This window comes from Haliaeetus leucocephalus, unplaced genomic scaffold (assembly GCF_000737465.1).
Source record: "Haliaeetus leucocephalus isolate CR32 unplaced genomic scaffold, Haliaeetus_leucocephalus-4.0 Scaffold992, whole genome shotgun sequence".
In the NCBI taxonomy this organism is placed as follows: Eukaryota; Metazoa; Chordata; class Aves; order Accipitriformes; family Accipitridae; genus Haliaeetus; species Haliaeetus leucocephalus.
The window spans coordinates 3,293,946-3,309,336 of NW_010973428.1; the positions used below are offsets into that span (position 1 = coordinate 3,293,946).

Below are 15,391 nucleotides of genomic sequence, written 5' to 3' on the forward strand. Positions count from 1 at the left end.
CGCTCCCGACTCCCCGGGCGGCGGCGGTGGCAGCCGCGCCGCCCACCCCCGGTTCCAGCACGGCGTTTCAAGCCTCCCAGGCCAGCCGCCGGGCTCGCCGCCTTCCCCCCCGGCCCCAAGCTTGCATGCAAGGCTGGCGTGCCGGTAAGGCACATCAGGACTTTGCCCGCGGTTGCCTTAGTAACTAATATGTATTTTTTCCCCCGCTTGCATATGTGTGTGTCCCTGGCTGAATTACAGCTTTGCCCCCTACATACGGAAAAGTTAATCTAAACAGCGAAGTGGTTCCTTTCTTCCTCCCTTCGCTGACCTTTAAATGACATTTCCCACGGCTGGCAGGGCAGATTGCTCGCTGTCTCTTTTCACCCCCTTTCCGTATTGGGAAAGAAGATTGCTCAGCTGAGAAAGATGCCTTCAGGTAGTCAGAACGCAAGAAGAGAAGAACTTGTCACCCTGCTTTCAGAGCTGGGGCTGCTGGGGCCAGGCTAGGGCGCTTCTCTGATATGCTAAGTACCTCATGAAACTTTCAAAACTTCCCGGGGGCGGAGGGGAGGTGTGTGCTGGCTGAAGGTGTGGGAAACAGCTGCCTTGGCATGAAAAGCAGATACGAAAAGGATCATATAAGCTTAACATATGTGAGTATGTGTGATAGTATGTCAAGGCAAATAAATACATATTTTAATCCCTCTTGAAACTTCCTTTCTAGAGGCTTAGCGAAGCAAATTGCCCTGGGCATTTGCAAAAGCAGTCATCTCAAACTGTCCGGGATTGCTTTATTGGGCTCTGGTTTGACATCGATTTCTCGATTAGCCTGTTTTATCCCCTATTTCTATGCCACCAGGTTAAATGTCACTAGGATTACGGCTGCCTTGGCACCTTCGAGAGCGATGCTGTAAGACTTTGCTGTGGTGGTATTTGGAGCAACTTGGGTGCTGGTGGGGCGAAGCAGATGCCATTTCCTACATGTCCTTAAACCATGTGCAGGCAAGAGGAGCCCATGAAATTAGTAACCTGGGTCTGGATGACATCGTGCAACAAAATGATTGGCGTGCTGCTGGTCTTTTTCCCTGCTCTGCTCCTGGAGATGGATGTGCTGCCCAGGAGCGCCGGGCGGAAGGTCCTTCTCTCCACAGCCTCCTCACAGCGGTCAGTGGCTCGGATGGATGGGGATGTCATCATTGGGGCCCTCTTCTCTGTTCATCACCAGCCACCAGCTGAGAAAGTGCCCGAGAGGAAGTGTGGGGAAGTCCGGGAGCAATACGGTATCCAGAGAGTCGAAGCCATGTTTCATACTTTGGATAAAATTAATGCTGACCCGGTCCTGCTACCTAACATCACCCTGGGCAGCGAGATTCGAGACTCCTGCTGGCACTCCTCAGTGGCCCTGGAGCAGAGCATCGAGTTCATACGGGACTCCCTCATCTCCATCAGGGATGATAGGGATGGAGGCACCCGCTGTGTTTCTGACTCACAGTCCCAGCCCCAGACCCGAGTGAAAAAGCCCATTGCGGGGGTCATCGGCCCCGGCTCCAGCTCGGTTGCTATCCAAGTCCAAAATCTGCTCCAGCTCTTCGACATCCCCCAGATCGCTTACTCTGCCACCAGCATTGACCTGAGCGACAAAACACTGTACAAATACTTCCTCAGGGTGGTCCCCTCCGACACACTGCAAGCCAGGGCCATGCTCGACATTGTCAAGCGCTACAACTGGACCTACGTCTCTGCCGTCCACACGGAAGGTAGGTATGAGGCAGCCCACTGCCTCCGCCGGGAGCCCCCAGCTGCCCCACACCCTCTGTGGGGGCTCCGCAAGGACGTGCTGGGGCTGGGTTACCTGCCAGGACCCTGGGGGAGCTGGCTTCTCCCTGAGAGAGCACTGGTTGCTCCCACCCAGCAAGACTGTAAGGTGAATGGGGAAAAGTGTTGGGGGGGGATGCAGTTTTCCCCAGTGCGGAGGAGCCCCCCCAACCCCAGGTGCTGCGGCTGCGGGCAACAGGAGGGGTTTCAGCAGCACAGGAAAGCCCGTGAGAAATCAGACATCTCCCTGGCAGTCCTGTTCCCTGTCCTCCTTCACACACAGACCAGTTTGTGTATCTCTAAATAAAAGATAATGGATGTGAGCATCTAGGTCTGGAGCTGATAGCGGCTCTGGCTGTGCCCTGGTGGAGTCTGGAGGTTGTCTGTGGGGCTGATGAGCAGGTCTTACTCGCAGGCTTCACTGCTACCATCACGGGAAGTTTGGCATTTCTGCCTGAGCAAAACGGAGTCACGGCCTGGCAGGGACTCCTGGGTTAGCTGCTGGCTTTGCTGCATCTGAACTCATTTTATGGGACTGCGAACACAGAAAAAAAGAAACCTGAAAATCCCTCTGCAGTCCAGGTAGCCCCTGCAAAGCCATGTCCCATGAGAAAGAAAGGGCAGTGGCTAGTCTGTCAGCAGGTCTGGGCAAGCATGTTTTCATGCAGCTTGAGCAATAGTAAAAAATATTGCTCTGTACAATCTGTTCACAGTCAACAGGTTTTATTAATTTTAAATATCAAAAGAAAAATATCAAAAGTAAGGGTATTTTAAAAAGGAGACTTTGGTTTATAGCCAGGCTAGGCGGACCAACACAAATGACAGCAGTAATTGCGTTTGATAGAAAGCAAACTCTTGTGACCTATTATTGTGACATTCCTATAGTCCACTTATGGTCCTCAAAATGGGATTTTTAAGTACAATATTGCAAACATGACCACATTATTGCTATAGTTTTGCAGCTATTCTGTTTATCTGACTGTATCTCTTGTATGGATTTGATTTATGATTCCTTCTGGTTACTGAGCTGACTCCACACCTTTCATTCTCACAGAGATGACTAAGTAAAAAGAGTTAAGAACATATATTATGATGGATAAATAAATGGATCCCTGAGAAGAGCTGCATATACAGCATTCAAAGGTGAATTGGATTAAACTGGACACCTAAAACATGGAAGTGCTGCAATTTGGTGGGGGGAAGAAGCAAGAGCAGGAAGCAATGACCTGACATTTGCAGTTCATTTATGCCCTGTTCAGATGAGAAAAGGAACTGCTAGCAAGAGTTGACCATGAGCTATTAAGATTTTCTATCACTGACAGATACGATTAGATCTTGTGGAAGGCCAGGGTGAAAAATAAACATGAAAGGGATAAATTCTTTGTTCACGTAAATCGCCGTCTCTGCCTCCAAGGCACTTTGGGGAGCTATGCTAACTCACAGTGCCTGAGGAGCTGCCTCAAGGGACCTGCTTCCTCACTCCCTCTCACTCTGTAGATGTAACTCTCGTTAACGTTAGTGGGACTTACCTCTTTTGGAAAAGACAGCAGTTTTTGAAGGTTATTTGTTCATTCATTTTTAAAAGATCATTTAAGTAGTAATTTCAGTCATTGCTTGTGAGAAATTTTAATTAAATATCTTTTTTTATGAATATGTTACTGACTGATGCTTGTTGCAAGATATTTTTATAGACTTTGAAGTGATACTTTTCAAAATAGTAGATCAGTTCTACCTCACAAGACGACAGTCTCCTCTTAGGAAACGTCACAAGGATTTTGCAGATTATGCAGCTCAAGATTCATATTTGCTTTTTAAAAATCATTATTAATCTGTATCTGCCATACCTTATTGTTAGATTCAAGCTACAAATTCCACTGGATATATGTAGCAAGCTTCAACTTCTGTGTTTCTTTCCAGAAAGACAAGTTGTTAACCCCATCCTAATTGTTGTTGGGTGGAATCCAAAGACCTTTTTTTTATATATATATTTAAAGTGAAATTCGTATTCATGAACTTTGGGGCGAACGGTTACATTTCTGTTGTTTCAAATGCCATGCATTCACTGTGAGAGATCTGCTTGCTGGTTTGTTAAAGGTGGGATCATTCTTCGCAGACAACACAAAGCCACTCTGAATAATAGTCTGCGTGAACAGGAGCTGCTCCATCCATGCTATGTTTGGAAATACGGGGATAAAGTGTAGTTAGAAACATTCCTCCTCCACACTTACTCATAGGCCTCTACGCTGTCTTTATGGTGAGCTGCAAAATGTGCTGGGAGGAATCCTAGGATATCCTGTCTCGGAGAATCACTTCAGCAGGGACTGTGAGGAATGGGCATGTTTCTAGGAAATGCACAGGTTGACACTGTGAAGGAGTTAGTTGCTTCACCTTCTGAGTGCTCCAGATCCAGTCTGGTCACCTCTTGAGAGCAGAAAAGCTGCTTAGTTCCTACCCGACCCCTCATTCTCATGACAATGGACAATCCTCAGCTCTTGTAGCCACCCAACCACAAGAGGATGCAATGAGACCACTGAGCTGCCTGCCTACCTGTGTCAGCCAGCCCTGCTCCTCGGGGTCACAGAAATTGCCCAGAGGTGATGAACCCTTTCTCAGACAGTCTGAACTATCCAACTCCTCTGTTTACCCTTCCTCTACTCCTCTACTCGAGCTGGAGTTATTTGAATGCCCCAAACAATACCGGGCTACACAGTTATATCTTTAATGAAAATCAGAAATAAATACCACACAGTTTGGTGCTCATGTTTCTTAACATGAAGCCTATGCTTGCCGTGAGAATGAGGATAATAAAGTCACCCAATCTGTAGCATGATGTCTTTAAGTAGTCCCCAATGTCCTACTTTGCATTTGACGTGAAAGTTTATTCTTCACGTGTTAATACAATAATTAGTGTTAATGACATTTAACTATATACAATCTCTACACACTAGTACACGAAGTTGCATGGAGGTATGCCTCACTTGCTTTGTGGTGGTTTTTTTTTGCACAGTTGTTTATTAGGATGTATAAACATTGCACTTGGGGAAGAAACTTCTCACTTGGTGAATAAAATCTGTTTCCAAAGGCCCACAGAGCACATTGCTCCTTTTAGTTTAAAATTGACACATAAAGCTCCACATTCAAGAACAAAGAAAGGCAAGTTACTATGTTCTGTTATTTTATTATGTATCTCAGTTGAGTGTAGTTGCACATCATGAGAGTGCATTTTTTTCCAGAGTGGGCAGCAGTCATTAAATGACGTGAGAAATCTGTGCATCTGCTGGCAGAAGGCTGTGTGACTGTATAGTAGCTGCAAGGTGTTTTCAAGGCTATTATTTTTTTAAGGATTCTTCAAAGGTAATTCAGTGTTGGAGTTCTTGGCGTGTGTACATCTCAGCTCTTAGGCTTGGAAGTCATTCCTATCTAGAAATGCACATAAGGGGGATTCTGACTACAAGCCAAGGCTTCCTATGGAAATCAAAGGCATCAAAAGCAAATGTGTTAAGTTGGGCACAATCCCGAGTGTGATAAGAGCAGAAGGAACTACACTTGCTAAGGGTTACTTTCTAAGTGAGATGTTCTGGTCTTTGGTGAGATAACCTCAGAGTCAGGTATTCTCAACTTACCAGGCAGCCACTGGTTATTTGGTAAAACTGTGAAGAATTACAGGCAACACTTTCTTCCTTGCCTGGGCTGCCTCTAAGACAAGGCAAGAAATGCTGAGCAGAGATAGCAGGCAGCACCTCTGCGCTGTTTTGATGCTGAAGGCACAGAAGTTAATATGGTTGTCTCCAGAAAATGCAGAGCGGTTGTGAGATTGCTGTAGGTTACTCCAACTTCCAAACCCCACCAGATGCCTGCACCCTGACTAGTGGTCAGCACAGAGTCTCCGCCAAATCCCTCGCTTTTAGCTGTTCCTCTTATACACGAAGCAGGAGAGATGATGGTGTAAGAAGCCTTTTTATCACCTCATCTTCCAAATATATCACTTTTGAATAAGTGAATAGAAATACTTAATGTCTGTGCTTGGCTTTTCATTTAAATTGTTGCATGCATGTTAGCCTTATAAAATGTATGTTAGATTTTTTATTCTGTGAAAACAAAATCTGAATGTGCAGAACAGCTCTGTTTGAGTGCTGTTTGTGATTTGTGGACCATTCTTACACTTTAGGGTACAAATACCCCTTTATAAAAAAAATTTCCATTCCAACAGATTAACATGCAGACTTTGGAGAAACAACTTTGGAAATGGAATGATTAAGTAAATTGCACCAAATTTTGATTGTTTATAGATTAATTTTACTGAGAGCACTGTGATGTTTCTGGTCTTGATCAATTTTGTCAGATTTGTATTGCCAGACTGTTTCTTTTTTCTTGAATATAAGGCTTAAAAGGAACTATGATGAACAGATGACACAACAGTTAAGACTTTCAGATCAAAGTAGATGGTAGGTAGATTATCATCACAATGATTTTCGATAACCTGACTGCCACCCACTCTCTGTTGTTGTAACGTACAGGAAACTCATAAGCATGGTTATATATGTCGGAAAGAGGATGGAAGGAAGTGAATCTTGCACTTTATTGCAAATTTCACAGGAAATAATTTCTTTCAGTAGAACTCACTGAAGTAGCTTTAGAGGTGCTAGAAAATAATACTTCTGTTTAAAGATAAGTGGGGCAATATCCATCAAATAGCTCAAAGGAACAATTTTCATACAATTGTGTTTCATGTCTCACAAGGTGTTCCTACAGCTGTTTCTAACAAAGTTATATTATTAATTCCATGGTGTCATTCAATGGTTGATACTTTCTGATAAAATTATGACCAGGCAGTAGAGAAAAACAACTCCAAATGTTTGAAATTTCAGAGTTTACAAATATTTCTATAGGTACCAATAGTTACAAAAATGTCCTTAAAGGTTAACCTCATGAAGTGTTGTGAATCGTGCCTGAGATGTGTGTTCATAAATGCTTATTCCAATCTATTTTTTTCTCCATTTAACTAACTTCACTAACCATCTTCAGAGGCTTTGTAATAGGGAAAAAAGGAGAGAGATATGTCCCAAGGAGGACAGAAATTAATTTGAAAACAGCTAGGGACTAGAATATTCCCTTGCATTGGATGCATTAATTGTATTTATTAGAAGGTGCTGAGAGAATCATTAATGTTGATTGAAGTTGGAAAACTATTGTGGGTGACAAACACCATAGAGATCAAGAGAAATTCCTTCTTGAAAATATATTGCTTTGCAGTACGCCTAAATTCACAAATAATCTAGCTTTTCAACTACACAACTGGCAGCTGCATGAGTTAAATCAACTCAAAAGACTCATCTAACTTCTGTGCCTGCCTTCTCAGCAATATTGCTAGAGCTCATATTTATCAGCCAGCACCATGGGTTCATTTGTGCTTTACTTCTATTTTTTCTGCATTATGCCTTTGCTCTCAGATTCACGTGTCCCATGATCCTTGTAAACTCCTGCAGAATTCTTGTCTCACTGAAGACTGTTTTAAAAAAGTTAAATGAACTCAGCTTTCTCATAAAGCTATGTGAAAATGCCTCTAAAATATTCCTTTGACCATATGGTTCATAATATGAAGGTGCTTGTGCTTAGGTTTCTCGGACAGAAAACCAAAAGCTATGTGAAATGAATTCATATAACTAGAAGTATTGTCACTCATTGAGAAAGATTCTTCAGGGGTCTGATCCATCAGTGAGCTGGTAACTGTAGTGGGAGACCAGAAGGATTGCACCTGCCACACATAACCCAGAAAAATACTGATCAAAGTCATTACTAACTGGTGCTCACTGACCCATGTGAAACAAGGTGGGGATTTCAGTGTATTTTCTGGGTGGCAGGTGTTTGCGGCACAAGCCACCGTCAGAGATGGCAGTAATTAACACCTGTGTTGGCAGTCTGAACGGGAGGGCCAGGAGCTGACTGCACATGAACTACAATAGCATTTCACCTAAAGAAACCATCCCTTCACCTATGGGTATCTAAGGGATGCTAAGGGATATCACTAGAGATGGGTGGAGAGAGGTGTGCAACAAATGAATGCCATCCAGTGGGTAACCAGCTCGATATTGCTGGCTAATTTTGCAGACCGGATCTTTTCCCAAACACCGATATTGCTATTATTATTGTTACTATTAATGTATGGCTTAAGGAACAATGTCTAGATCTGGTTTGCCTATCAACGCAGCACAAAGGTGGCTGTTGAGAGAGGTGGCAGGAGTCTTGTGATCTTTGAAGCCATTGCAGCCATTGCTGCCCGTTGGGCTGCAGCCCCAGCTCCCGTCCAGTACAAAGGAGTGCCCACAAGTGGCTGTTCATGGACCTAGAGCAACATAAAGTCACTGAAGTCAACTGAATTGATGTCAGACTTAGTTCTTTACCAGTGAAGAAACACTTGCAGGATGAGGGCCATTTTTTAAGATGCTGTTCCAATTAGAATACCTCACACCGTAGACAAAGGGCATGTAAGAAGTATGCCTAAGAATGGTGTATATATAAAGGCTCTTCATAGTAATTGTTCTATGTGAAAAATAAACTGTCTTTGGTGAGGAAAGGAAAGAAAAATTAAAGAAATATTAAAACTGCTGTACTGGTCCTTCAACAGTGGGCTTAATATTACGAGAAGGAGGAGCAGGACATGTACGGAGCATACCTTCACAGCTCCAGTATGTAGCAACTTCCCAAATACCAGGGCTACCAGCTGCCAATGGACCTTTCCTTTATGAATTGTCTAATCCCTTAATCCCCAATCTGTTTATACTTCAGTCTCCATAGTATCATAACAATGAATTCTATAACTTAATTGTATGTTGTGTGAACAAGTGTTTCCTGTTATTTACTTAAAACTATTCCTTGATGACTGCATTACCTTCATACATTCATACAAAACTTATCATTTGTTAATCCTGATCATTATTCTGTACTTCCATTTCCAATATGAAACATGGGGAAACAGAGCTATATTCAGTATTCAGGGTAGGGGTACACCATGGTTAAACTCACTGGTGAAGTAACAATTTCAGTATTGCTTGCAGACCTCTCCTAATTGACTTCCAGTAGTCCCTTACCTTTTTAGCTACCACCATGCACTGAATGGATGTTGTCAGAAAATGCTTTAAAATTACCACAAAACCTTTTTCTTAACTGGTAAAGACTACTTCAGAGGCCATCATGCACAGGGTTTTCCTCCTGTGTGTTATTCTTCCTTTATTAACACAAAATTTATTTAGACAAAATTTATTTCCTACACTTTGGTTCCTATCTGTTAGCCAATTATTAATCCAGGACCTTCTGTTTTACTCTGTATTACCTCTATTTCTGTCAGAGCCTTTAACAAGGGACCTCATCAAAAGCGTTCTTAAATTTCAAGTACTCTACAGTGATTGTATCATTCATATGATTACCTGCTCCAACAAAGAAGTCTAATAAACTTCTGAGGTATGTATTTTCAGTGCAAAAGCTATGTTGGTTCTTCCCTAATATGGCATATTTATTTATTTGTGCATTAATACTGTTTTTGTCATGGTTCCTACCAATTATCTTTGTGCAGAAATATCTTAAGTCTGCAGGAATGTCATGTCTGTTGTTCATTGGATTACCTTCTATGCCTCTGTACTCTCTATAAATTCTGTTAAAAATGAAAACTGATATGTGAAAAATATAAAACTACTTTTTCCACTTTACTCCTTCCATCTGTTTTGGTACTAAGACCAGTTCAACTGGTGGTAACGTGCCAACCACAACAGAAAATTGGCCAGTATTGGAAATTTGTTAAAGTCCATCTTATGGATTTGTTCTAAAATATATTCTATTCATGCTCTGAGACAATGGTTCAGTCTTATCCTACATAAGGTATGACCTTTGTATGAGAACCATCCTATCCGCCTTCACAGGCAGTGCAGACTGAGAGAATTGATTTAACTTTTCTGTTATGTTTTTTTTCCCTGAGTGCTCTTTTTACATAACTGGTTATCACTGAATATCAGGCAAGTGTTCCATTTCTTGAATTTTTGAAGAATGGTGGGTTATTAGATTCTATGCCTTTATGTCTCAAAATTGTTTCAACTTGGTTTTTTGTGGTTTTGTATTTCATTTGTCAAGGTATGCTCTGTTCTCTTTCCCTCATTAGGACACAACTTAGACTTTTTAAAGTATTTGTTTTATTTTTTTAAATTTTATTTTATTGCATTTTGTTTTATTTTAATAGCTTTAGGAAATTTACTTTTCTGCTTTATCATGCTGGGTTTTTTGATCCTTTTGGAGGTTTGGCTTTCAGCCTCTCATATATTTCTGAGAAGTCTCCATGTAATTTGTTAGTATTTCACTCTTTTGGCTGCTCCTTTTAATGTCCTTGAAATTAGCTTTCTCATTTTTATATAATTTATTTTGTTTTAAATTAAATATTGCTGTTACCAATTTTTTATTTCATGTGCAGCTTTTTCTGTCCATATATGACTAAAGTACAGTCACAATTACAGACTATTTTTTGGATAGTTAAGGTCTTAATAAGGCCTTGTATACTGCTCAATGCTTCTTTTTTTTGTGAGTTCAATGAGCAGATGAGTAACAAACATGAAAAAGAAATCAATAAACTGTATGTAAGATTTGCCTTCATTTTTCATTACCTAACCTACAGTCTGGCAGTACTACATACAGAGCCAGGGTGTGTTAATAGCATTTTGTGACACGTGGGCTGCTTTTTAATGAAAAGTACTGTGCATCACAAGCTGTCCTTTCCTCTTGTGATGTGCCACTGCCTAAATGGCTTTTGTCTATCAAAAACCAGTGTGACAGATATTTCAGTTTACTAAAGTCATATTGTTTGTCATACAACACCATGGTTTGACCAGTTTCCATTTGTATTCTCTCTTGAATGTTTTTAAACAAACGAATTTCTTAAAGTATATTTGAATTATAGTAACAGCCAGCAATGATTTACAAGTCCCTTTGAAATTTGATAGAAATGTTGTAAGGATAGGCATTTGGCAGTTCTGGTAGACAAAGCAGAGAAGGTCACGTCCCGTGCTGGTGTAGAGAGCAAGTGTAGCTGTAAGGCTCTTGATCCAATGCTCGTTGAAGTTAGTTGGCAGTCCTCTGTTGAGCCCAATGGATCCTGAACGGGGCTCAGCATGGCTGTCAGATGTTATCTTTTCGGGCTGTGGAGCTGACATTCCGCAGAAAGCATTACAAATCCACAGGGCTTGTGAATCCCCACAGCTAGAAGGATCTCATAGTTAATTGAAAGTAGTGTAAAATTGTGTGAAGGCAAACTGTGTTTGTTGGATTTGCATAGATATTAGAGGATATTCAGATACATAAGTTTTTCCTTCCAACTAGAAGAAGGCTGAATCTAGTTCACTTCTTCCCATACAAATTCCCCAGTGAATTTAACTCTTGTTTCTCTTTGCAAATTGTTTGAGGAGCAAACTTTCGTTTTCTTAAATGCAGTCACAATTTGCGGTTGTTTGACCAGCAGCTTTCATCCTTATTCATCTGTGGATACAGATGGATTTGTACAAGCTAGTAATTTCCCAAACATTTATTCAAACAAAACTCATCCTGGCAAACAGCAATGAGAACCAGGCATGAATATTGCCGAAGTGACAGCTATTTGAAATCTGAATAAGTGTTCATAAATACTTTCTTAAAATGTCTGGCCAGGCTCCACTGAACATTAAGTGTCTCCTCCTGTGTGGAGTAGAATTTAAAAGACAAATTTGTAATTAATTGTCAGGAAGTGAGCAAACCTTTCATGCTTCTTTATGTAAGCCTTTCTTACCCACATGGTGCTGCGGAGAAGCTTTAGCAAATGGAAATTTGGCATGTAGATCATCGTGCTGGGTATTGAAAGATGGTGATCCTCCTAGCGAGAGCGTATTTCTCTGACTGCAAGCTCCACATACGTAAATCTCAGTCTCTTGCCTGAGCAGCAAATATGTGAAACAGAATATTGACAGTGCTGTAAAGGAATGCTATACTATCAGCATTGCTAAAACAGGTAGGATGATTTGAGGGACTGGAAAGTTAAAATCCACTCCTACTGAACTTTCAGAATGGGTTACAGCATTGGGCTGACAGCATTATCTGAGAGGATGCCCTTATTTGCCAGGCCATATTGCCCTGGAAGGATAAACTCGTATTCGGGATCAGATTAAAAACTCTACAGCTATATGAAGCAAAGTGCTGAACTGGGACAGTTGCTCTGCTGGACCAAAAGCGTTCAACGTTTTGAGAAGGGGGAATGAGCCAGGCAGCAGCCCCCCTGGCAGCCTGGGTATCATTTAGTCCTTTCTTGTTCCCTTGCCCCCAAGGCACTCCAGTTGTGGTCCTCAGGTGTCACTGCATTCGCCTGTAAATAGGCTTAGCCTTCCTCTTTCACGTGGACACCTGCCTGACTAAACCATTCTTTGTCCGCTGTCAAGTTTGACCAGGACTCCAACACCTGACAGCTCAGTCTGTGCCTACTAAGTGACACGGTGCCGGTGCCAGTCACCCAGAGCCCGAATTCCTCCTCCTTCCCACATGGTGCTAACCTGCAGGTGAAATTACAAGAATGACGGGAAGGTTTTCCAGAAGCTCCTTCTGGATTTGTCACTGATCCCAGAAAGAGATGGCCAATATTCTATTAAACACATGCCCCTAACCGTGCCTGCAATGGTGTCCTCCAATGTTGACATCCTGCAAAAGGGTAGGGTAAGGATGTAGTAAAAGTCTGAGTCTGCAGCATAAGGACAGTAATATGCAAAACTGGTGTTACGAAGTTGAGTGAGGCAATGAATACTGATTTCGATGTATTATGGAACAGCCAAAAATGGACAGTGTTATGTCAAAAATCCAAACGTAAAAGACAAATGAGCCATGCCGGGCAGCTCTGGCTACCAAGGCAGCAGTCCCCAGACAAATAATAAGATGATGATTCAGGATTCAACTGACAAAAAATTGTAATTAAATTAAAACCAATCAGTGTGACTCTATGGAAAATAGGTCTTCTCAAACAAACCTGATTTCATTCCCTGATGAAAGTGCAAACTTGGTAGCTACAGATAACAGTGTGGATGAAATATCTTGGGTTTCTATAAGGCACTGAATTAGTTTTACAGGACTTTTTTATTAAAAAAGCCCTGTGCAATGTCAGGAAAACAGACGTCGCATAAATTAAAACTCAGCACACTGACCTCAGCAAGTAAAGAGTGACCTTCAAGTAAGGTTATGTCTACTGCATTGCACAGAGCTTGACAAAGGGTATAATGCGTCTACTGTCTTCATCAATGATACACAAAGCATAATGGCTGACAAGATATGCAGATTTGTGAAATGGCAATTAATGGGGACAAAAGGGAAGATTCAGATCTCTTGGTAAACTAGGCCCAGTCTAAGAAAGTGCCTGCTAAAACAGTCAAATGTCAACCATAAATAGAGGAACAAAGCACATGTGCAACTTACTGGGAGAATTGTGTCCCTGAAAGAAGTCCTAAGTATACTGTATGGTTATAGATGAGCTGCATCAAAAAAACCCCAACCAAACCACAAAAAGCTAATGACATCCTTCAGAGAGTGGGAACTTTACCTCAATCTAAGGATTATTAGTATTAACTTTTCTATTCTTTGTTCAGTTCTGTTTTCAATGTTTTATAAAGAAATTCAAAATATTGAAAAGAGATAGGGATAAAACTCTAAATGATTTGAGGTCTGAAAAAAAATGCCTTATAGTGGGAATCTAAACCAGCTTAGTCTATCTGGTTTGTCAAAAAGAGATATAGCTTGATTTATCAAAAAATGTTTTTTTTCCTCCAAGCAAACAAAACCAGTAGGAACTACAGGGCTCTGTATCCTAATGGTTAAATGCACAACAAGCACCAAGTGCTGGTAAGCCAACAAAATCCAATTAGAAAAAAGACAAACATTTTTGCTTGTTATGGTGCATAACCACTGGGACAAATGACTGAGGAAAGTGATATGTTTTCAGACTTTTGATGTTGCATAATCAAAATTTGCAGCAGGTGTGCCAGAACAGTTTTATTCAAAATGCAAGTCACTGGACACAGTGTGGTGGGATCTGGAGTGAATGTATGGGCTGGCATTATAGAGGTAGTCAGATATGAAGAGCTGACAGTTCTTTCTGTCATTAGATCTTATTCATTTATGGATAGTTTTGATTATGTAAGCAGGCAGGAAAAATTATAATTTAAAGAGTAGCTTCACATTCATGTGTTTGCTCAGCTGCTCAGCTGCCTTGGAAAATTTGAAGTATCCTGTGCTGTTGATACTCATTGTAGAGGAAGAGAAATTCAGGATGAAATAATCCCCTCAGTCACATCCAGTCCACTGTTACAGTTTACATGCGTTATTTTAAGTCAGTATTTGTTCCCTTACCCACAGTTGGTGCTTGTTATGCATTTTACCGTTAGATTAGAGAGCCCTTTAGTTCCTATGATTTTTGTTTGCTTGGGGGAAATTTTTGGTTTCATGTGGATTTTATACTGAACTTATTCTCTTACTTGTGACATAAATGTTGGACCCTGCGACTGAAGAAAACAGCAAGTTCCCTAAAAGGATGCAGTGACATTTTTTCTATGGTCTCATTAATTAGAATACTTCTTTGTACCTAAAATGATATAATTCATCTGATGGCCCATGCAAAATAAATAAAAAAACCCACTGTTGAAGAGAACAAGAAGTTGGTAGCTAGGGTAATTAACATTTTTACCCAGCAGTTTTTCTAGAAAGGAATTCAGTGGTGAATTTTGTGAATATTTGTTTTAATATTAACAGAGAAAATATGGGCATTGATATTTTCTGGTTGTTTCAGAACACAACCAGCACATTATAGATGCTATCCCTTCATGCAATGAACATTTTAATGTCCTCTTACAAGGCATTTTAGAGCATAGTCATGTTTGAAAACTCATTGTCCCTGTCACACATACTTGTGCCTTTTCTACTGAGTCCAGATATATGTGAAATAATGTATTCCACTTTTGTCATAGCTGTGTTGTTGCCTGTAAGTGTGAAGCAGAAATGTGCTGGTACCACAAATATCCAAAGTCACATCACTGCTTTTTATAGTTCATATCCTGAGGACATATGAATAATAAAATGCTTTTTAAAATTCTGGCAATACATCTGTATTTACATTCAGACCTATGATTTGGCTTTAATGAAGTCAATGGGAGCTATTGACTGAAATGTAGCCATACATCTGACTCTATGGAAAGATCCTTTAAGGTACAGAATACTCTTGCTTGATGCCAAAAGGCATGTGAACACTAGTTTAACTTTAAGCACTTGAATTATGGAGGACAAGGATTAACCATACACTTACAGGGTGCAGTTTCTGGGGATTGCTCACATCACAGCAGTGTCCAGTGCCTTGGAAGATTAGGCATGATGTGCTTATCTCACATTAAAGACAGGCTTTCTACCAATAAAACTAACATTCATAAGTCTTGTAAAGGTCTGTGTAGTGGGTTAGGCCAGGCGGAAGCCAAACGGCCTTAAAACTGTGCATATCGGAGGATTATGAAAACTGATGAGTGGGTTAACTAAAGAAGGGCTGCAGCGCGCTGGAGAAAAA

At 41.1% G+C, this 15,391-nt stretch overlaps 1 protein-coding gene across 3 annotated transcripts in view; it reads left to right on the plus strand.

Moving 5' to 3' along the window:
* Window positions 1–976: 976 nt before the first annotated feature.
* GRM1 (glutamate receptor, metabotropic 1) overlaps window positions 977–15,391 on the plus strand; it is a 192,368-nt gene continuing 177,953 nt past the window's right edge. For 2 of the 3 annotated variants that reach the window (XM_010584509.1, XM_010584510.1), the window contains exon 1: window positions 1,040–1,739. In XM_010584509.1, coding sequence (XP_010582811.1) covers window positions 1,040–1,739 — 700 coding nt within the window. Of the gene's footprint in view, window positions 1,740–15,391 lie in introns of all 3 variants that reach the window. The other variant, XM_010584507.1, reaches the window with a different exon arrangement.